Source organism: Oryctolagus cuniculus, chromosome 5 (genome assembly GCF_051225735.1).
Source record: "Oryctolagus cuniculus isolate XC-2025 breed Fujian yellow rabbit chromosome 5, ASM5122573v1, whole genome shotgun sequence".
Taxonomy (NCBI): Eukaryota; Metazoa; Chordata; class Mammalia; order Lagomorpha; family Leporidae; genus Oryctolagus; species Oryctolagus cuniculus.
The window spans coordinates 17,093,914-17,117,934 of NC_142871.1; the positions used below are offsets into that span (position 1 = coordinate 17,093,914).

Here is a 24,021-nt window from a genome sequence, read left to right on the forward strand (position 1 = left end):
TATTATTATTTAAATATTTTATTTATTTGAGAGGTAGAGTTACAGACAGTGTAACTCTTCAAATGGCCACACTGGCTGGCGCTGCGCCAGGCTGAAACCAGGAGCCAGGAGATTCTTCTGGGTCTTCCACAAGGGTACAGGGGCCCAAGCACCTGGGCCATCTTCTACTGCTTTCCCAGGCCATAGCAGAAGGCTGGATCAGAAGAGGAGCAGCCAGGACTTGAAAACTGGCCCCAACATGGGATGCCGGCACTGCAGGTGGCAGCTTGCCACAGTGTTGCCCCCTCCCCCTTTTTTTTTTGAAAGGCAGAGTTAGAGAGAGAGGGAGAGACAGAGATAGATGTCTTCCATCCACTTGTTCACTCCCCAAATGGTCACAAACAGCCGGAGCTGGACCAGACAGAAGCCAGGAGCCAGAAACTTCATCTGGGTCTCCCACATGGGTGCACGGCCCAAGTACTTTGGCCGTCCTCTGCTGCTTTCCCAGGTACATTAGCAGGGAGCAGGATCAGAAGTGAAGTGGTGGCTTAACCCACTACACCACAACACTGGCACCCATCCTAGAACATTCTAAAGGGAGATTGTAAAGCTATTTTCCTCAGTATGAGACAAGTTAGAAAGCTTAAATGAGGGTGCTCTAACAGTTCACAGAAAAATAGAATTGAAAGACGTTTATTTTGGGCTGGCGCCGCGGCTCACTAGGCTAATCCTCCGCCTTGCGGCGCCGGCAAACCGGGTTCTAGTCCCGGTTGGGGCGCCGGATTCTGTCCCGGTTGCCCCTCTTCCAGGCCAGCTCTCTGCTGTGGCCAGGGAGTGCAGTGGAGGATGGCCCAGGTGCTTGGGCCCTGCACCCCATGGGAGACCAGGAAAAAGCACCTGGCTCCTGGCTCCTGCCATCGGATCAGCGCGGTGCGCCGGCCGCAGCGCGCCGGCCGCGGCGGCCATTGGAGGGTGAACCAACGGCAAAGGAAGACCTTTCTCTCTGTCTCTCTCACTGTCCACTCTGCCTGTTAAAAAATTAAAAAAAAAAAAAAAAGATGTTTCTTTTGGTGCAAAAATGTTTAAAATCTATAAACTGAATATTTTCATAATATGTATCTTTGGTGACCTTTGTGAAACCCATCATATTTTCATTGGTTTTATGCTTATATTTGCATGTCCATAATTACCAATTTATACTAGCATGCTATTGTTCCCTATACAATTTTTGTCAAGCAAAGAAAATTTAGAACATGAAGTTCCATGAAAAAAAAAACTTAATTTTTGCCAAATTAAATTTTTTGATTCAATAATTAAAATTAAAAGAATGTATTCTGTTACTGCAGATTTTCATGGATGACATAGAATCAAACCACCTATCAATAAAACAAAAGCCTCCCAGACACTACATTCAGTATTTCAAAAGTCATCCAGAGATGCAGAACTGGCTGCCATGGGCCACTGAACAACAACTATATCATCATTACCTGGGATTTGCCTCTGCATGGTCCAGAAAGCAAGACAAATACCACGACCCAATGTAGCTTGGAAAAATCTTGATGTTCTTGGAACAAACACATGAATTCACACTCTAATGTACTTTGCACTTTACAAACTTTATTAAATAATGGGCATTACTAACTTTTACTATATTATATACAGTATTTAAACTATGTTTAACAAGACACATTTCTTCCCCACATCAGATAGAGTAGGTGAAAAATGAACTTATATAAAAAAAATTGAACCTCAGGACAGAACCTAAAAAGAACTTGACATACTTTTAAGTACATATAACTTTTTACCCAATTATATACATCCCCGCCCCACCTCCAAAAGAAACTGTTTTAAACAGGAGCACTTAATTGATAACTTTGAGGAAAAATACGAACGTAATTTTGTATATACACACATCTTGCAATATCTGCATCCTGGCCAACAGAAATAATCTGTGGTGCCACGGATTCGTCCTGGACCCTAAAGAACCACATGGACATTTTGTACAGTGAGACATCTGCCTTCGTGCAGTGGAGTGTACCCTACAGGTGACACCAGTCATGTAATGTGACACTGAGGTGAAGGACAATTTCTGAGGGTCAGACACCCCAGTAAGGTGGACTACACAGGATTTGGGTCCCAAAATGCAAAAATGGGAAATGGTACTCCTAGGACCAGATCAGGACACAGCTTTTTAGAAGGCAAACGCACACATACTTTCCATGGAGACCATACTTTCCTATGGTGTTTGTCTTTTTTAATAGTGCTTAATCCTGAAAAACTCATTTCATGTTAAATAGAAGCAATGAAAGAAGCAATGTTTCCAGAACCATGTTATTCAATATGGACTTTGTTTTATAAGCTACAAGAAAAATAGTTGGGAGAGGCAAGAAACTTTGGTTATCTGTCATTATTTTAAAAGATAAAAAAAAAAAAACCATAAATGTCAAAAACAGATGGTCACATTTTATGTTTTACAGTTAAGAAAGAGGCATGGGTCTTAAACAGAAAAGAATCATGGTAAGATACCACTGATTCAGCATTATTGCTTACTTTTAAATGAAAACTCCTTTCCCTATACATGTTATTTTTTTAAAGTGGAAATTGATTAGTTTTAAATTAGAATAAAAGGGAACTAAAATCAAACGGAAACCGAGTGGGTTGAAAGAGCCTCAGCATCCACAACTGCTCCGGGTGAGATACATCAGTGGAGTCTTCAGTCAACTGGAATGTTTCTATAAAGTAGTAATGCCTCTACCTTCACTGTTCTCATTAGCCTCTTTGATTTTAGTTTGTCCCCACAGTGTCTTGCTTTTGTTCTTCTGTTTCCTTAAGAGTTCGGTTCCTATGCAACTCTATCATGAAAGGCTGTTTAAAGACCATGATGGCAACATAGAAATAAGACGTTACCAGGCAGACCTAGACACGGAACACCATGTTTCTGACATGCCTCAAAGCAACGGGAAAAGGCTGTCCCTACAACAGGGTTGTGAACAAGGGCTCATCTGGCAGAGGCCAAAAGCTGCTGGACAGGGTGCCTTTAAGCTGCTTTTTTTTTATTATTGTGGTTTATGGTTTACTCTGGATCAGAGACAGGTGCAAGATGGAAGGTTTTGCTTTCTTTTTTCCCTCCTTAAGTGTAATTTGAAGGGACAATAAAGTTGTTTCCAGGCCTCACCCCATCTTTTCTAATCGTTAAGTCAACTTGCATTTTGTTGAACGTGGTTTTCTTTAAGCCATTAAGGAAATCATTCATGTCATCCCAGAAATGACATAGTCGACATGACAAGCAGCTCATTTTTCAGGCCTTGTCCAGAAACACAGGAAAGGGATTCTGCTTACACCAAATTGGTCCTGCTATGTTTTACTTTTCAACTGGCACAGATTCTGCAGCAGGATGAAGTGCTATAGGAATGCCAGCGTCGCAGCCTTTGACGGTGCGGTAGACTATCCTCCAGTCAGAGATCTCTGGTTTAAGTTAGTCTATGGTCTAGACACAAATGTCAGATACAAGCATCATTCTTTAAATACCTTTAATTTCCTTTCCTTTTAAACCCGTGGAAAAGTCTCCTTGTTGCCTTTGATACTAGGATAAAACTACGTAGGGCTTCAGGATAATATGAGAGTATTATTATTGCATTCCTTAAAGTATGAGCATTGTCAAGATATGGGAAAATAATACCATGGTCATCATGTTAAAAAAAAAAAGACTAAAAATTTTCAAGTAAGGTTGACTTACATGAAACACGAAGACAGCATGGGAAAACATACTGCTAGATGCTGACATTGGCTACAGTACAATCCTGGCTGTGTCATCAGCCTGGTTCTAAAAGTTGTGCTATAAAAGAAAGTAGTTTTTACAACTCTGGTCATTACAAAATTGTCTTACCCTGGTACATAGAAAACATCCCATCACTATCCAGGATTCATGAGCATGATCAGAAGCTATGCCAGGCAGCTGTTACCAAGAACCTTAGGCAAAGCTGCTGGAACTAAGACATTGAAATTTTTCCCTTAGAGACTGGACGATATTTTGTTGATTGGGAGAAGGCCCCCTCCAAAGGTAGTCATTCAGTTTGTCAGAATCATTATATGATGTCAGATAGGGTGAGAGCCCAAGTTTGCTGTTCATTGGCTTTTTTGGAGTGCACGGGCTATTCAAAGAGTAAGAGGTGCTGCTGTGGCAGACGGCTTCAGAAAAGTCCGCATCCACGATCTTTGAGTCAGATTTCCTCCTGCGATTATGAAACAGCTCCGACTCTGACTCATCTTCTTCTGACCTGATTTCCACATAGTCATCTTCATCGCCTTCAGTCTCTTTGAAATTGGAAAAATAGTTCTGTGTTGCTCTCTGGGCATTTAAGGGTAAATTTCTATTGACTACCAGAACTTTCTGTGAGTCTTGGAGAGTGAGATCAGAGTGTTTTTCAGTGCCCTGTTGGCATGAGTCTGTGACTCCCGGCAGCACATCCTGGTGGCCCTCACACCTTGAACTCTTATGTAGAGACACCAGCTGTTTCCTTCCCACCTCACTGGGATAGTTGATGGAGTCCACTGATTTGTTGATCAAGATTGAGGATGATGACTGGGACCTGTTATAAGGTTGAGATTTAGTGCTGATTCCTTTCCGGCCCAACGAGTTGTAAAGGTAGCCCTGGCATGAGTTCTCCTTGTTGGGCTGATTCACTATCACGCTGCCTCTCTGCACGGAGCCCAGGAGAGCATCAGAGGTTTGCAGCGAGGGCACGGAGCAGGCTGCAGACAACTGTCTGGGAGGACTTTTTGTACTGCTCTGCAAAGTGGGATATTTGGGCCTGAAGTCTTGCTCTGGCCGGGGACAGAAATCTGCTAATTCTCCATTACTATAGGTTGAGTGCCAAAGCCAGTCCTGGCCACCATGCTGGACCAGGGCGGGTGATGCAGCCCTGAGAGGGGATGATTCTTGGGGACTGGCCCAGCTGTCCTTTTGAACTTTCGCTGGAGTCTCTCTGAACACAATCTGGTCGTACAGTTGGGAATACTCAGCAATCCTGGCACCTGGAAGGCAAATATTGAAATTAGAAGTACACACAGGATTATCCCTGGACTAAAAGTCAGACTATAGCATGCTAACCAACATATCTTTAACAACTTAAACAGTAGGTAGTACTTTCAAGTGAGTTTCAGGATGAGTAACCATTGAACACTAGGCAACACAACAAGTGAATGAATCTGTAGTTTAATAGAAATGCCACCTAAAAATTCATCTACTTTGATCAAATTCTGCATTATTTTATTTCAACAGCAGGTCTGAGGGTGTCCATTATATGTAATGAAAATCTCCAGTGTTGCTTGTAAGTGTGAAATAGTGTCAGTGCTGAAAACAGGCATAAAGACAGGCACCTGAGCCTTCTGTCAATGAGAAATCACTCAAAGTAGTCATTAAAAGAAGCAGGACTGACCAGCGGCTACCCCTGCGCTTCCCATGCTTCCTACCTATTTGCTCTCAGACACCCACTCCTTGAGGAGTCTGTCCCCGCACTTGCTGCCAAGCACCCAGCAACCCAGCCGGTGACCACCACTATCTGCAGAACCAACATCTAGCAGAGATCCTCCCCTCCAGTACTTAACCCCCAGAGACTGAGTAATCCACTTGCCCTTTCCCAACCCCAAGAGGCCAGGCAGTGAAGCCATTGTCTCCCAGACAACAGGAATGGTTACTAACAAATAACGATCTAATGCTCTGCAGTAGTGGCTCAAGTTCGGGGCTTCACAGTTGTTTCCACAGAAGCTCTCCCCACTGAAGATCAAGTTCAGATGCCATTGTCCCCTGAACCAGGGGAGATGCGCAGACCAGAGATGCCAACTTCAAGAGCTGCTCCCTCCCCCAACCCAGGTACCTGCAGGGCCACCCAAGAATCAAAGAACTCCATGTATCCCAAAGATCACTGGGACCACATCTACAAATGTCTGGGAAGGAATCCCACATAGCACACCAGCAGGTGACAAGGTGACATTCATGTTCTTTAAAATGTTGATGTTTTCAGTAACCTTTTGTTAGTCCTTGAACTTAAACTAAATAATCTTTAGTTGAATTTCTGGCATTTCTTTTGATTCTATTTCCTACAAGGACAGAAAGCAATCTGCTTTATTTACCCTTTAATAACAGCACCTGCATTTCACTCACCCCCACTCCCTGCAATCAAGGTAAATAGTCTGTTTACCTTCTCATTATAGATCCTATCTATATTCAGTCCTTTGGGTTCTCAACTCCAAATTCCTTGGAAGGACAGAGATTAGTTTAGAAATTTCTAGAAATAGAAACTTGAGAAATTACTCCCTAAAGGATATAGCAAAGACTCTTAATATTATTAAGATTTAGTAATACCTTCAGGGAGTGTGAAAGTGGAAATGGCCACCAGCATACCCACATCAGCCCTCCTGAAACTTAGAACATTTCCTAAGGCAGCCAGACCCTTAGGCATGATCCACGGTTTCCCGTGTGAAAGTTCAGGAGCTCAACACTTTCACACAGTTCCAACATGACAATTTGGGGGACCCAGTAGAACACAGTACAAACTCAAAGGAGCTATTAGAGTATCAAAACATAATCATAAAGTCTTCTAACTACAACCAGCTTTACCCTGGGTAACCTGAAGCCCTGTGTGAATATTATCCAAAATATTCATAGCACTTCTCATGACTTTGTCTTCCTTATCATACTCTCCTGTTCTTCTGTGTAAATTACTCCCCATCTCTCAGGATCGTCCATAAGGCCCATCCTCTCTTGAGTCCTTTCTAATGGCTTCTCTTTTCTGAAGTCTTACATACTTGCTCTGTAGCTAGCTATTGGCTGCACGTGCATGCATAAGCCTGTATGGGCAATTGTGACACTAATTGTTTTACAGAGGCTAGTTTAGTGTTCCAGCTTCTTTCTGAGATTGTGATCTTGGAAAATAGTGTACATTTTTCTCAACCTCCACCCCGTCCCACCCCCCACCTACCACAGAGCACACAGCATCGTTCCAGACAGAAACTGGTCTCAATCACTACTTTATTACTTAGATCATCGTTTTCACCCCCTCCTTGTTTTAAGCATAATGTTAAAAATGGATATGCTTTCCCTGAGACCAAATCACTGGGAGTGGAAAGGCAGACCAGAAATCAGGCCATAGCAGCAAACGGGGAAGCAGGAAGATGGCCTTGACCTTGGATTCAAAGGGTTCCTGTAGATAGACAACTCATGCTGGGCGCAGTTTCTCTTTGGATAACAAGGAATTGACCATTTATCTATTTGAATAGAAATTATCTCACTAGTAGACAATATATTGTGCTTATCTAATTTCTGTATTTGTTTCAACTTGCTCTCCTAAGAGAGTCTCTAACTTGCATACAGCAATGGGAATAAGAGACAAGCTTCAAGAGCACTAAGTGTGATTAAACAGATTCCGTCAGTCTGAGGTATGGACACTGCCAGCCCCCAGTGGTACCTCTGGTCTAAGAAGCTTAGTGTTGGCTGCATCAAGGTCCCCAAGTCATTATTGCCAGCACTGACAGTCTTTATAGAACATGGACAATAGTATGCCCTGACAACATCACAGCTGTCTCTAATTTATTTCCCTTTTATAAGGTTTGAAAGTTGGAGTTCTTATGATTCCAGGTAGAACTTTGAGGTAATCCTTGCTGAGGGAAACATCAAGTATGCAATTTAATCAATGCTTCTTATATTGCCTGAGATGTAGACAAAACCATTAACTTGTGCCTTCCATACTTCTTAGGATTGTTCTTATTTTTTAAATTTTTATTTGTTTATTGGTGAAGGAGGGAGGGAAGAGAAGGAGAGAGAGCGATAAACAAAGAGAGCTCCCATTCATGGACTCATCCTCAAATGCCCACAAGGGCTTGGCTGGACTGAACCGAAGCCAGGAGCTGGGAAGAGGATCCAGGTCTCCCACATGGGTGGCAGTGACCTAATTATTTGAGCCATCACCCCTGCCTCCCAGGGTCTGCATTAGCAGGAAGCTGGAGTCAGGAGCCAGAGCTGATATGGAATTCGGGGACTCCAATGTAGGACGTGCGTGCTTTAACCAACATCTTAACCTCTAGGCTAAATGCCCGCTGATGCCTTTTCCTAGTTTGCACAAGGAGGAAAATTTCTCCCACGCAGACATCACCAAGAAACAGCAACCCCCAGGCCTCCCAGGGTCAAGGACCATCAGGAGGGAGGGCTGACTGAACAGGATGGCCAGCATGCTACAACAGGCTCTACAAGGTGGGAGCACTAGACCTGTTTGGGTGACTTATAGGTGGAAATCTGACCCAGGGCCTGTAGACCCCGGCTCGAGTTCAATAAAGATCCTCGAGAGTTTCAGCAGGCGAATAGGGTGCTGCTCCTCCTTCCGCACAGCACCGAGAGCAAGCTCCTGGCAAAGTGGCAAGGCCCACACGAAGAAGTCTGGAGAATCGGTCCACTCGATTACGACGTCCTGTGCCCAGATAAACAAGAAAGAGAAAAGGAGTCATCATGTCAACTGATTGAAAGCCGAGTGGGCACAGGAAGTGGTCTTGACCACCTAGATGGAAGAGGTGTGGACATACTTTTGTCAGATCTGGCAAGGCCCTGGGGACGTGCTCCTGCCAGGCGGCAGGGGAAGACACTACCCTCAGAAGATGACTCAGAAGAGGTCGCCTTCTCTTCGGTGGGGCGAATGTTGCAAGCAGCCTACCATGTCAAGAAAGGACCTGGATGCAGAGTTGAAAAAAGATCCCATGGGATCCCAAGAAGACATCGGCATGAAAACAGACAGGAGAACAGACCAAATGTGAAGAGCAGCAAAAGAAAACCCACGGGAAATCAATGAATCCTTTGAGCCAGCATCATGGAGTAGCGGGTAAGGCCGCCCCTGCAATGCTGGCATCCCATATGGACACCAGTTCGTGTCCTTGCTGCTCCATTTCTGATCCAGCTCCCTGCTAATTGTCCGAGAAAAGCAGCAGGGAATGGCCCAAGGCCATCCATGTGGGAGACCCAAATGAAGCTTCTGGCTTTGGCCTGGCCCTGTGATGGCCATTGTGGCCATCTGGGGAGTAGACCAGAGGATGGAAGAGTTCTCTCTCTGTAACACTAACTTTCAAATAAATAAATCTTAAAAAATAAAAAAAAAAGACATCAATGAATGCTTAAAAGGTGGGTAAAAAGAAGACCACTAAATGTAGTTGTTGCCTTACTGATTCAGTATTGAAGGACATGCTTCCACCAAGATAAGAGTTTTGCATTTTGAAAGATGGTCCATATTCTAAACAACTTAGGCCAGGTCTAGCTACATTTTAAACAATTGTCCGCTGTATCACCCATCGTCACCAGAAACCTCAGTATTACACTTTCTCTTACTCAGAGAAGCCCCAGCCGAGACTCAGCCAATAGTTACAAAGGCCAACAACTGTTTCTAAGATCACCTATGCACCCCCTCTCCCCGCCCTGCCCCAAATAGTCCTGCAGTCAGTCACTCTGAGTATGGCCACATGCCAGCTTCGCAACACTGGCACTGGAAAAGGGACTCGGATGACTTTCAGCATATTATTGCAAGGAGAAAAATATATGCAATCTACTCTGTCCCACATTCATGCAAAAATCACCTTACACCTTTATTTCATGAAGCAGACTGTAAAATCCCTCACACATCAATTGCAGGCTTTCATGTCCTGCAATTTTACTAAAAAATTAAAGTTTTAATCAATTCTTAAGTACTCTCAAACTCAAAAACAAAATTCCCTACTGATTCTCATCATGGAAGTTGTAGATTCGGTTTGATACCCACTTTCTCATTGCTGGTCTCCATGGAGATGAAGAAGGCAATTCCAAAGAACAGAGGTTAGAGCTTCATCCGGTAGGATGTGCCCTGGTGCCCTGAAGCCAATGACTTGAACTTGTCCCTGCTGAGTCATCTGGCTTTTACTTGTCATTGGAGAACTGATTCTCTCACTTTTACTAAGGTGGCCCTTCACCAGAAAAATCAACGGCAAAGTTTCTTAAGATACGATGGAGGGCCGGCGCCGCGGCTCACTAGGCTAATCCTCCGCCTAGCGGCGCCGGCACACCGGGTTCTAGTCCCGGTCGGGGCGCCGGATTCTGTCCCGGTTGCCCCTCTTCCAGGCCAGCCCTCTGCTGTGGCCCGGGAGTGCAGTGGAGGATGGCCCAGGTGCTTGGGCCCTGCACCCCATGGGAGACCAGGAAAAGCACCTGGCTCCTGGCTCCTGCCATCGGATCAGCGCGGTGCGCCGGCCACATCGCGCTGGCCGCGGCGGCCATTGGAGGGTGAACCAACGGCAAAGGAAGACCTTTCTCTCTGTCTCTCTCTCTCACTGTCCACTCTGCCTGTCAAAAAAAAAAAAAAAAAAAAGATACGATGGAAAGGATGCACTCTTTAAACATGCTGATTCCTGGGCCTTGCTCCCGTAAAATCTCTGGGTTTGCAGGTGAAAGCCATCGCTCTTGGGCTGCTCTTTCCTGACTGTTCTGTGCTTTATCCAGACCTGAGCTCTTCCCCTGAGATCAGCGGTCCTTCAACAAGTCAACTGTGAACACCCCGTTCAGTAGCCCTGACTTTACCCATCTCACACCTAAGTCCCTCATTCAGGTATGCCCCACAAAAGAGGTCTGACAAAACAATGAGGATGCTGTCTGCAAGGCCAGCATCCCATATCAGCACCGATTCTAATCCAGCCTCCTCTCATGCAGCTGGGAAAGCAGTGGCTGACAGCCCAAGTGCTTGGGAGCCTGCCACTCACATGGGAGACCTGGATGGAGTTCCAGGCTTTTGACTTTGGCCGGGCTCAGCCCCAGCTGTTGCAGCCATTTTGGGAGTGAACCATCAGCTGGAAAATCTCCGTCTCTCTCCACCCCTTCCCTCCACCTCCACTACCCCATAGCTCTGCCTTTCAAATCAAGTTCTTGGATGCATAGATGAGAATACAGAATGCAATGGTGTTATATGCACTACAGAAACAATTTTTTAAAAATCAAATAGTAACCAAAATCTGTGAGAAAACAACTAAGATGCACATTGAACATCTACAAAAAGTGCAAAAAGTGATCTTTTCTTGGTCTTTGTTAGCAGGAGTAGACCTTTTTGCTGGGATTGAAAGCAGAGAACAATGCTATTCCACCTACTCCCAGACCTTAGCCACTTGCATGAGCTCTTCCACCTGCTAACAAAACACTGATACAGGAGGCAAAGTTCCAGACACTGGGAGTGAAAGCGAGCTGCTTTCTTTCATGTTCCCACAGAGAAGACTTTTCCTTAAAGGATCAGATCTGCAGTGACAATGTTACATACACAGCAAAACCCTGAGACCAAATCCTGCTACGGTGGCTACCATCTGGGGGAGGGATCACTCACGGCTCGCTCTGGGGCCATACTTGGAGTGACAGTGTTCTGCAGGTGTATCCGCTCTAAGGACATGGAGAACCTGAAACCTGCTGTACATCTCACTTTCAAGGAGAAGAAAAAGCAGTGTGAACATACCGATGGCGGGCCCTCCTTGCTTCTTCTCCTCCAAGATGGCGGCCAGGTCTCTGGGAGTGGATTTGTGATGCTGACTGGCCAGTGGCTGCTCCAACTCCGGGCTTCTCACTCTTAAAAGCTGATTTGCCTTCTTGATTTTCTGACTGTATTGCCTCGCCATCATAAAAACCCTGCTTTTTGTCCTATCGGGGGCATCCGTGCCAGGCTCGGGGTTTTCTGTGTCTGTGTGGGACAGACTATAGTTGGCCAAGTCATAGGGGTTGTCTGTGGGAGGCACGTCGCTGGCCAGGGATAGCCGGTTCAGACTCATAAAGGAGTCCTCTTTAGAAATGAGGTCCTCTTCGAATGCGTAGTGGGCCCGGCCAGCTCGGATGGCCCTGCCTTGGCTTCCGGGAAGAGACAGCGTAGACGTGGAATGCACCGTGTGCCTGCTCAGCTCCGGGGTGCTCGCGGCGTGCAGCCGATCCTGCACGTCATCGTTGCTCACGGGAAACGCCGCGAGGAGACGGTCTCGAGCTTTGTCTTCGTTTTTCTTGATGTAATTTTCCAGGTCATTCCAGATTTCATCCACCTCTTCGGACAGCTTGTCGGATGCAGCCTTATCTGCGGCAGACAAGCTACAGCTGGGAGAGTTATAGAGCAAGCTCAGATAGTCAGTGTCAGGGGGAGCCTGCTGGTAGGGCGCATCATCCTCGCTCAGCTGGAGGCTGTCCTGGGAAATGAACGGCCGGAGACTCTCGCAGCACGCAAAGTCGGCCTCCAGACCCAGAAACGTGCTCCGCTTGGGACGCTTTAGGCTGCTGCATTTGAAGTTCAGGGCCGGCGGCTCCGGGAGCCCTATCGTGTCATAAATGTTTTCCTCCATCACCTGCAGGTCGTGTGTGCTTTGGTTCGATGGCTCTCGACCTGGGAGAGTCCCCTCCGCTTCGGTGAGCAAAGAGCTCTTACTGTGGCCAGCTTGCCTCTTTGAGAAGGCTAACTCTGGGGTGCTCTTGGGACGAACAGACTCCCTACCTGGCTTAGGGGTCATGGATCCAGCCTCTTCCCGTTTAGCAACCATTAGTTTCAAGTCCTCGTAACTTATGTTATCATAGACATGGTCTATATCGTCAATGGTCAACTCTATCGATGACCCAAAGGGAGTCACCCCCTCCTGCCCTTCTGTTTCGGGGCCACTCTGCAGTTCCCTTCGGGGGCTGTACTGACAGCCATCACTGTCCCTCGTTCTTATCTCCGGGGAGCAGGTGTTGCTCTCCCCGGCACTGCTGGCCCTCCGGACGATCCTGTGCCCGGAGCTGGAAGTCTCTGTGGACTCAATCTGCCCCATGTGCCAGCTGCAAGGGCGACTCGACGTGCTCTCTTCACACAGCCGGGTCGAGTTCAGCTCGGAGGAGGAGAAGGACGGGAGGAACATCTGGTAATCGTCGTCCTCGTCCTCGTTCTCCTGCGGGGACCGGCGGCTGGGAAACAGGGCTTGTCTAATCTGGTGGTCAGTCCAGATGTTTCGGATGGCGCCCCCGCCGCGGAGCACGCTGAGAATGGCAGAACTGCTGGGCTGACTGTTCCTCTGGGCGGGAGACGGCCCTGCTGACGTCAGCCGGGGAGACCCTTCCTCCTGGGAGACCTGGGAAAACAGAGACGCAGCACTTGAGTCCCAGCGTCCCAGCACCGGGGAGAAGACTTGGGGCTCAGGGACTTCTTACACAGTGCACTTACACCCTACCTCTGACACCAGATCCATACTCTACAATGACGTGGTCAGCAGGCATTATTGAGTTAGAAAGCAATTCAGGCTTTTGCAAAAGGAGCAGAAAGGGCAGGAACTAATATTTACTTAGAATCTAGGCACTTTACAGTCTCCAAACTTATTATTTCCCATATTGCTTTATGGATTAGATATGATTTTATCAAGTCTGCAGTAAGGAAGGACTTTGTTTAAACTAATTAATGCCAAGCACACACTTTCTGATCAAAATATGATGGTAATCTATTGGAAATGCCAAACTATCACTTGTCAATGAAACAGGGATACATATTGTCATAGAATATTTATCTGCCTATTAGGAAGGGAAGCGAGAAGTAGAGGGTAGGGATAATATTTTATCCTACACATTATTTTCTATTCAAACTTAAAAAATTTCATTCTATAGTCATTTAATCTTTTGGTTTTTTCACACACATATATTAACATATAATATTTATTGCTTCTAGATACATATTTCCCACCTGTTAGTATCTCTTCCTTTTTACCTTACTCCGACTACACTGGTATAATGTTTATAAACATACAACCAGGCCAGTGTCGTGGCACAGCGGGTTAGGCTGCTGCCTACAATGTCAGATCCCATATGGGAGCAACAGTTCAAATCCTGGCAGCTCCGCCTTTTTTTTTTTTTTTTAATATTGATTGATTGATTGATTTGAGAGGTAGAGTTACAGACAGTGAGAGAAAGAGACAGAGAGAAAGGTCTTCCATCCGCTGGTTCATTCGCCAGATGGCCGCAACAGCTGGAGCTCAGCGGATCTGAAGCCAGGAGCCAGGAGCTTCATCTGGGTCTCCCATGTGGGTGCAGTGGCCCAAGGACTTGGGCCATCTTCTGCTGCTTTCCCAGGCCATAGCAGAGAGCTGGATTGGAAGAGGAGCAGCCAGGACTCAAACTGGTACCCATATGGGATGCCAGTGCTGTAGGCAGAGGATTAACCTACTGCATCACAGCGCTGGCCCCATCTCTGCTTCTGATCCAGCTGCCTGCTAATGCTGCTTTCCCCAGGCCATAGGCAGGGGACTGGATAGGAAGTGGAGCCGCTGGGACACAAACTGGAGCCTATATGGGATGCTGATGTCGCAGGTGGTGGCTCAACCTGATGCACCACAATGCCGGCCCCTTGAATCCATGTCTTAATTGACATATTATACATGAGTTTACCTTCTGCTACACACACACACACACACACACACACAGGCTCAGGATTTGTATTCAGGGAGAATATAATATTAAGGTATTCACAGCTCTCCTTGATACACATTCAGCCTTCTACTGTTAGGAAGTGGATTTTTTTTTTAACCACTAGAAAGACCACATCGGTGTTTTATTTCCTTCTTGTCTTGAGATTTTATAAGGCTTAGTTAGTCCCCACACAGACTCAGGTGAGCACTGTTGTGGGATGTTCCCAGAAACTCTGGAGATCGTATGTCTAGAACTCCTCGATGGAGCCATCCCTCCATTTAGTACTGAGAGGGGTTAGGATGCCTAAAGAGCAGGTGCGTTCTGCACTTAGCCCAATCATGACAACAGAGCAGCTTAAAAAATCAAAATAGCATGGTGCACCTTAGGACAGTGAATCCCTTAATGTTAAGTTTTAAAAGCCTCCAAACAGAAGTATTATTATCTAAAAAAAAATGCATATGCTCTAGGCCATAGTAATCATTAAAGATAAGACATATTGATATTCAGATGTTTTATTGGTTTTAACTCAAAGATATAGCCTTGATCAACAGGATTGCATAAGCTATGAGGCAAATGGAATTGTAGCAAGAGATTTTGCAGAGCCACATCCTTATTTATATAGAACATAAAACAGGAAGTCACATTCAGTTTTCCAGGACATAAAAATATGCAGATTGATCAGTAACCATAGTGGACAAACCACTCAGGTAAGATTCAAAGCCAACTTTTCATAGGTCATAAATTTGGATATACGCCTTCCAATAGGATACATCATTCTTATTCTCTCTTTCTCCTTATTTTTTCTCAGGGAAGAAAAAAGCAAAGCTTGACACAGTAAAGTTTCATTTCCTCACATCATCACACCTCTGACCCAGCAATAGGACTGGATTCTGAGAAGGAAGCTCTTATCCTTGCCCTTGAAGGCCAATGCTTCAAAAAGGGAGCTACACTCAGAAGGCAAAGGCCTTGGGCTCAAGCTGGTGGAGGCCCAATGTGTTAGATCACTAGATGGCTAGTAGCGTGCTGGTATTATGCACCCTCAAGTAAGGTCACAACTCCTACAGTGTCAATGAATAAACAGTGCCCTTTGGTCTAACAGGAATGGGGTGAAGGAGGAGGTTGGCATGGATGAGTCCTCTCTCAAGGGAAATGTAAATAATTCAAAAGGTAAGCACTTTTCCTAAACACAGAATTTTCCAAATGTACAGTAACTGTTCATCCTTGGAATACAGGTTAGGGATGAGCCATGTAAGAAAAAGGCACTTATGAAGGGGTGATTATAAACAGTCAGAAATGGGATAGGACTTACCTTTTGGATATCTTGAGCTGTTTCTGAAAAAGAAAAGTTTGTTTCAAGGTTGAGAAAAATGTATCTCATCTATAGGCAAGCACTAGTGTTTTTAGAGGATTTATAAACAAATAATTGCTGGACAATAACTAATAAGTAACTAAGCCCAGTGACTTATGGGCCCCTAGATCTACTTTCCAAATATGTTCCTTGATTATTCTCCATTATACAAGGGATCTTCAGAAAGTTCCTGGGATAATACATATTGTGCAACAACTATACATGGATTTCAAATTTTTTTGTACCAAAATAAATTTGTTTGATTCCATTGTCCACGAACTTTTAAAAGTCCCCCCATATGTTCTCTTCCTATGCATCCAAGGGTCAGCTGCCTCCCTGAATTCCCGAACAATGAAGCATGTTGTGTTCATAAGTTTCTAAAACTCTCAAAAAAAAAAAAAAAAAATGAAGTGCTACTTAAAATAACACACATGCCCAAGCCACGAAAACCACAAAGATCAGAATAATTAGACTAGCTTCTCTGGGTTTTTAGATATCTTATTGGTTTTAACTGAAAGATAACAGCTTTTATCAAGAAGTCAGTGGCATTTGCAGTGTGCAAAGGAGTGCTAGAAGTGGAATTGTGAGGAGAAGTTTACACAACCACATTCTTCTAGACACCCTGAGAGATTACAGGTGCCTCTTTTGTAAAAGTTGTTTAATTTCCGAAGCATATAAAGTAATTCCCTCCCCACAAATCCCACCCCAGGGCTACCCATATTTTCAGATGCTGCATTGTCTCCAACCTAACACAATTATGTTTTTGTTTTTAAAATAAAGATGCAATATAAAAGTAATGCTTCCTGTTGAACATATGAGGATACTCTTAATAGAAAGAGGTGCATTTCATTCAACAACTATAGACTTTTCCATTGTGTGCATAGATGTACACAACTGCTTTAACCAATTCCCCCTGGGCCAGCATTTCATACGGTATCTCATTACAAATGCTACAAAGACCAACACCCGCGTGGATCTGTCCACACGTGGATGAAGACCTTCATGCAGGTGAAACTGTTGGGTCAAACACAAATGCACATTTTAAATTCAAATGGGCATTGCCAAGTTTTGATCCCAAAGCACCATAAAATCCACATCCCCACCAACAGTTTTGTGATGCTGATTTTTCTCTTGTCTTTTGGCCAGGCTATAGCTTTTCTCCTGTCATTTATGTCATTTAAATGTATGTTTCTTCTGACTAATAACACAAGCAATCATTTAAAAAATTTATTGCCAATTTGTGTTTCTCTATGCAGTTTCCCAATTATAGTCTTTTTTATAAAGAGATCTTTGTTTCTCTTCTTTTGATATGAGATTTCTTTATATGTTAGGTAGTTAATCTCTATGCCTGTCACATATTTTTCAAATATTTATGTCATTAGGCTTTACATTTTATGAGATACTTTTACTTGTAGAAGTTAATCTTTGTGTAACCCAATCATGAAATTTGTTCGTCTGTCTAGCATTTATTTTTGTGCATGGTTTGCTTTAGTGGAGAGCAACAGGAATGAGAGAACAACACAAATTTTAGGACTTACCACTGGTCTTCAAAACTTTATGTGATCTTGAAGAAGGCTCTGGGAGAAAAAAAAATAAAGTATCACTTGGTAAATCACATCAAAGATCTTTTCTCTACAAGGAATTATTGGCTTATTGACAGATTCATTGAACGCTAGAAATTTTCTACCAAATTTACCTAAATCCCCAGCTGCTTGGAGACACTTGGAATGCTGTCAAATGGCAGGATTAGTGTGAAGTTTGCATTCAGGAGTCACATCACAGGAAACCAGACTCCTACTCTACCAATTCCACCACCGGGCAGCAGCTTCCTTAGCTTAACTGCCATGATAGGTCCATATTCCACGCCAGATGCCTGTCCCAAGGCTTACTCTGCAAGTGTCCGTCTCAGCCCACCGATTTCTGGGGAACCCACTCCCTCATTTGCACCTCCTGTCATTAGCATGGACGTCACCTGTCGCTCCCCCTCTTCGTGGAGGAGCAACACAGGACCCTGCGCTGTTCTTTCGTCTGCTCGGCCCTCCCCGGGTTTGCTGCTGGTTCTTCCCGGGTTGGCTACTATCCCTTCCACCTCCGTGGAAGGGCAGTTCCCCCTGGCCACATTCCCCACTTCCGCAGGGGAGCGGCACTCCGCCGGCCGGTTCTCTCGGGGGCTGCACGGGTTCCCTTAGATGTTCCCCATAGATGTTCCCTGTGCATGCCGTTTCTCTCCTCCTTTATAGTCCTCCTCTGCCAATCCCAACTCGGCTGCCCACACGCCGAGTACGCTGCTCTCCTCCAATCAGGAGCAAGTCCTACAGTTTATTAGTTGAACTGGAGGCAGCTGTGCGGAAGCTGTTTACTTCTCTCCCAGCGCCATATTGTGGGAGAGCAGATGCATAGAATAAGTCTTAATTCCAGTAACAGTCTAGTCCGGTTTGCTCCCCACAGTCACCCTTCCAAGTTAGAGATCAGAGCATCCTTCCAAATCCCTGCCGGTTCGACGTCACAGTACCGTGGAGCTCCAGGCATGCATTACTGCAGCCGCCACTGTTTCTGTGCGAGCCTTCATCATCTTGCTCCAGACCAGCACGCAGCCTCCCTCCTGCCCACTTCCTCCTCCACGTGGAGCCGGAGCTCTTTCTCTACAATATTCTCACGGCTCATTGCTTCACACCCTTCCATAGCTTGCGGTATCCAGGTCAAACCCTACGGCTGGCTTGCTAGGACCTCATGGCCAAGAATTAGTAGCGCATCTCTAGCTATTGCTCTTTCCACTGCACCTTGCCCACCCCCTCAACCATCTGTCCCCTTCACCCCAGGCTCCAGGCAGGCTGAATGACTGCCCTATGATGTGCTGGCTCAGGTCTCAGGGTCTTTGCATGTGCCTTTCCTGCCCTGTCTCCTCAGTGTGCAGTCCATCAATGGTACCGACCCCTGACTCTGTGATGCTTCCTCCCTAGAGGATGAGGCTGCCCTCCGTTTATCTCTCCACTCTTCCCGCCATCTCCCCCCTTTGCCAGCTCCATCACACAGACTAGATTCACTTCCATCTTTTTGTCTCTCCCACCGCGAGTTCCTTGCAGGCCAGAATCACCTGCATCATTTACCCTTATGTTCCTAGCCCTCAGGTCTAAAGTAAGTGCTCAATAAATTCTGACTCAAATAGAATCAAAACTCAAGGGCTGGGAGAAGCCTTCCTGGAGTGCAGGGTCAGGGTGTCAGGTATGAACGGTCCTCTGGGTGGGTCACTGGCAGCATGCATCATCAACAGCAAGCGGGGTTAAGCATCTGCAGCCGACATAAAGCTGAACACAGCCCAGGTGGCTGACTGCTGTGTTTCTCTGCCCCGAGACATGACGCGCTCAGGTGAGAGTCTTAGGACACAGGCCTGACAGCCCCAAGGTCGAGCCATCTCAGCTGACTGCAAACTCGCGGTGATCTCAAAAGCCGACAGAAGATGCCTATCAGCCTAGAAGGGGTCTTGGCTACGAAGCCCCTGGTGGGATTGAACTTGAACGCCCACACGCTACTTACCAGATTTCCTTCTCAGCCGATAGGGGGCAGCACCGTCCTTAGCAGCACAGGAGGCTCTGGTCTCCCCGTCCGGGCTGTAGCAGAAGCCAGGGTGGTCTGCAGGACAAGGGTGGGCACAGTGAGCGGAGGTGGCGGGGCCTTGCCCACCAACCGTGCCTTCTGCTGTTTTATGTGTCGGTTCATTCCTTTTCATCACACGTGGATTCAAGTCGCCCCTCACTGAATGTGTAGCTCGGGCCTTTCTGTTGGCTCCAGCAGAGTCACCCTGCCACCCTCCCCTCCCCATTCCCTTCCCTAGGGCCTCAGGACAGGAAGTGCTGTCAATCACCAGCCGGCTTTCCAGACACTGAGTTCCCTTCCTGCCCCCGTGGCTGTCCCCATCCTGTGCTGGTGCCCTTTTATCTTCTCTATTTATTTAAAAGGCAGGAGTGGGAGGGGGGGTAGGGTGGGGGCAGGGGTGGGGGGAGAGAGATAAGAGAGAGAGGGCTTCCATGCACTGGTCCACTCCCCAAATGACCACAACAGCCAGGACTGGGCCAGGTTGAAGCCAGGAGCCAGGAACTCCATCCAGGCCCAATCACTTGGGCCACCCTCCGCTGCTTTTCCAGGCCATTAGCAGGGAGACGGACAGGACGCTGAGTGGCCGGGACTGGAACCAGTGCCCACATGGGACACCAGTGCCGCGGGCAGCGAGTTAACCCGCGGCGCCACAGCGCTGACCCTGTGACTGTAATATTTTCTGAGACGTTCCTGCTTTGAGCGTTTCATGAGAGCTTTGGCTTCTTCAAGCAGAAAAGGAATTTTCACTTAATTTCGTCGACTCTGTGTTTTCCCACCCAAACTAAGGAACACACACACCTTGTGTGAGGAAACTCTGGTCTGGTTCTGAGGTTTGGAAGCTGACTTTGTGACCGTGTGTGTCCTGGAGTTTGAGGGGAATAATCTTAGGACACAGCCATAAGCCAGAGCGCCTCAGGTTCGGGGAAGCGGCTGACTGTCAGAGAGAGGGCTCTGAGCATGACCAGGCCACGTACACTTGCCCCGTGTCAGCGACAGGACCAGAAATGAGGCTGAGCCTCTCCTGCTCACTGAGCCCAGGCTGAACTCAAGGCCCGGCAGAGGTGGCCAGTGCACATGTCTGGCAGAAATGTGTGCTGCTCCCACCAGTGGCTTGAGGCTGTTCTGGGCATTGCTGGAATCTTCCTGCATCCAGGCGCCAGCCCAGAGCCTGGGAATAAGCAAGCTATTTGGCGTGGAAGGGAGGAGGCACCAGAGTGGCTGGCTTGTGCAACTCCCCCTCTTCCATTCAAGGGGCACACGCCCACCCACACCCTCACTCTCACCCTCACTGCAGAGTGTCCTTGGACAAAATCCTACAGTGCGTTCTGCTGAACACAGCTGGGCCCGCTCAGAAGAGCACGGTGCCTGACCCCAGCCTGTGCCGTGGCAGCGCTCATGTTTCCACCTGGCCCAGGTTTCTTCCTCCCCTGCACAGTTAGCAGGCGGCCGGCTGGAGGGAAAGGAGGCAGTACTTGCACTTCGGGAGGGCTTCTTCAGAGGTAAGGTGCACTGGGGCTGGAGTTGTGGCGCAGTGGGTAAAGTCGCCGCCTGCGACGCCGGCGTCTCCCGTATCTGACTACTGCTTCCAGTCCCAGCCGCTCTGCTTCCAATCCAGCTCCCTGCTAATGTGCCTGGGAAGGTGGAAGATGGCCCAGGTAGTGGGGTCCCTGCACCCACACGGGAGACCCGGATGGAGTTCCAGGCTCCTGGCTTTGGCCCAGCCCGATGGACATTTGGAAAGTCAACTGGTAGATGGAAGATCTCTGTCTCTCCCTCCCTCTCTGTTCCTCCACCTTTCAAACAAATAATAACTAAATCTAAAACCAAGAAGAACACGTGGCTGCCACTGAGTGCCTCAGTGCCACACCAGGAAGAACCACTGTAGAACACCTAGCACTGTGCTAGGAAGGGCTTATGTTGCCTGTCCTATTTATGAAAGCTGTTATTCTCTTTCCATTGACTTTTCAAATAAACTTTACGATGGAAGATGTGATAGACACAGGCACACAATAAAATTCCAAGTTGTGTTAAGGAAGCAACACTTACGAATGGCATCCATTTCAAGGATGGCTTGCTTTGCCTGCAAAAGAGAAAGGGTAGGTGTAATTGCAATGATTTCATTTTCTTCCTTGAGCTACTAATCCTAACACAGATCTTATTCCACTTAGTAAGTAGATCTTTACAAAGCTTTAAATAGCTCAATCTTAATTCTTTTCGGCAGGAACACACAGCTCAGGAGAGGCAAACAGATGAGAGCGCCCTCAAGTGGACAATCGAGGACACACAACAGATGCCCAACTGTGGAAAGGGAGGGAGGGAGGAGGCTGGTTCCGAAGCTTGGCTCATCACCAGCATCGGTTGGGCAGTTATTTACAAAATACAGATTCCTGCTGCCCAACCCCGGTCCACTGAGCCAAAAGATCAAGGCGTGGAGCCTAGCATCCCTACCACCAGCCCCTGCGCCATGTCACCGGGCACCATGAGGGACTGGTTCCAGAAGCACCCTGTGTGTGTCGAGTCCCTTAGAGGTAACGGCGCGATCTTTGCACTGACGCACACATCTCTTGCATGCTTTAACCCAGCTCCAGCTGACCTCCAGCAGCCCATACAACGTACAAGTCAGGTCTGGGGTCGCTATTCTGTTGTTTGGGAAACAACCACAAGGCAAACGTCGGTAGGCGTTCGGCATGGACGCAGCTTTCTCCCTGGATATTTTTCATCTGCACTTGGCTGACTGGGCAGGTGTGGAGCCCTCAGTCATGGCGGGCTGGCTGTGACCAGGCTGCTGGATATCTTCTCTCACTGCTCTCTTCCTCCTGAATGCTACCGGCCATCATCAGCTGTCTGTGTCCCCATGTCCCCTGCACCTCTCATCTCTTCTGGGTGCACTGGAATCTCCCAGAGTGGGGAGAAAGAGCTCTTGTGTGGGGCCAGAGTTCTGCAGGGCTCGGTTTCTGCTGCCGGCTCAGGCCCTTGCTCATGTGGGGGATGTCACACCTCGGGGTGCACTTCCTCAGCTGCACGATGGGACAGTGACACCTGCCTTCCAGCACTGCTCCTAGGACCAAATGATTGGCAGTTCCTCTCCGCCCTCCTAAGGGGTGGTACCTGATACCAGCTGACCCCTGTTCCCTACTCCTTCTACTTCTCCCCACCCAAATTCCATCTGCCGAAGCCTGGCGCTCCGGGCTGGCTGCTGGTATTGTCGCCCTAAGTTACTAAGGTTTTGAGGGACACAACAGGGTAAGTTAATTGTCCTAACATGAACCACTTTCCCCAGGATCCCAGGAAGAGAAAAATTAGTTTAGGTAGCCTTTCTTGCCTCTTTAATGTCATTTTCATCTTTCAATGGTACTGTAACTTAACCTACCAACACTATCCTAAAATTATCTTTACAAGCAATTTTAGATTAAGTGGCAATCATACATAGTTTTAAAGGACAAGGGGACAGTCAGCTGACTTTAGAGAAAATAAATGCTTAGATCTTTGTTACACTGTAAGACTTCCAACTGCACAGGATCTGAGATCATTACCAGTTAGTTAATTTCAAGCATACTTGTTGGCTGTTTCTGAGAATATTTACAGAACCTTGTTAATATTAGAAAATGCAAAAATACTTTCACTTTTACTCTCAATTAATTTATAAGAATATACATGGTGGACAACATGGCTATTTTCAAGATATTCCCTGCTATCTGTAACCGCTGACATCAAGAACTTGGTATTTTTTTCCTGTAAGATTGGACATTTATTTTTCTAAAAAATTGCTGTTCCCAAGAATTTCCAGTAGGTGTCAGCCAAGGACCATCATTAATTTAAGTGACTAGGATGAGTTTGGGTGGAACCAACTACATTTCCAACAGCTGTGTTGACATGCTGTGACTGGTGATGCTTTTTTTGATGCTTAAAATTTCCCACTATGCATTTATTTTATTTCATAGGAATATGTTTTGAAAGCTTTAAGAAATCATCTTGATGACACTGTGGTAAAAAAAAAAAAAAAGTTTACATGAAAAGATCTCTGTGAGTGAGACCCCAGTGGAAAGAAGGGGCCATCAAAGAAGGAGGTACCTTTCTCTGAAGGGAGGAGAGAACTTCCACTTTAACTATGACCTTGTCTAAATAAGATCGGAGTTGGTGAACTCAAAAGGCTTCCATAGCCTTGGCAACTCATGACAAGAGCCTTGGGTGGTCACTGATGTCATGAATAAGACTGTCAGTTGTTAAATCAACAACAGGAGTCACTGTGCACTTGCTCCCCATGTAGGACCTCTGTCTTTAATGAGTTGTGCTGTAAGAATTAACAGCAAAACTCGTCTTCAAACAATTCTTTATTCTTTGAATGTCTGTGTGGGTGCAAACTGTTGAAATCTTTACTTAGTATATACTAAGTTGATCTGTAAATAACGATAATTAAAAATGAATCTTAATGAAGAATGGGATGGGAGAAGGAGTAGGAGGTGAGACAGGAGTGGGGGTGGGAGGGCAGATATGGGAGGAAGAACCACTATATTCCAAAAGCTATACCTCTGAAACTTATATTTATTAAATAAAAGCTTTCTTAAAAAAAAAAGAAATCATATTGATGAAAGATGTGAAAAGTTCAACTTAATCCTGCTTAAAAAAAGATAGAAAATTATTACAGCAGCAT

The 24,021-nt window shown here is 46.3% G+C and overlaps 1 protein-coding gene across 16 annotated transcripts in view; it reads right to left on the reverse strand.

Moving 5' to 3' along the window:
• Positions 1-1,576: 1,576 nt before the first annotated feature.
• The window catches only part of PLEKHG1 (pleckstrin homology and RhoGEF domain containing G1), a 229,533-nt gene continuing 207,088 nt past the window's right edge, over positions 1,577-24,021 (reverse strand). For all 16 annotated transcript variants that reach the window (XM_008263680.5, XM_051854240.3, XM_089333612.1 and 13 more), the window contains 6 exons: positions 21,417-21,450; positions 19,311-19,406; positions 17,315-17,353; positions 15,738-15,760; positions 11,481-13,104; positions 1,577-5,013 (listed from right to left, as the gene is read on the reverse strand). In XM_008263680.5, coding sequence (XP_008261902.3) covers positions 3,950-5,013; positions 11,481-13,104; positions 15,738-15,760; positions 17,315-17,353; positions 19,311-19,406; positions 21,417-21,450 — 2,880 coding nt within the window. In that variant the 3' untranslated portion in view covers positions 1,577-3,949. The remainder of the gene's footprint in view (positions 5,014-11,480; positions 13,105-15,737; positions 15,761-17,314; positions 17,354-19,310; positions 19,407-21,416; positions 21,451-24,021) is intronic.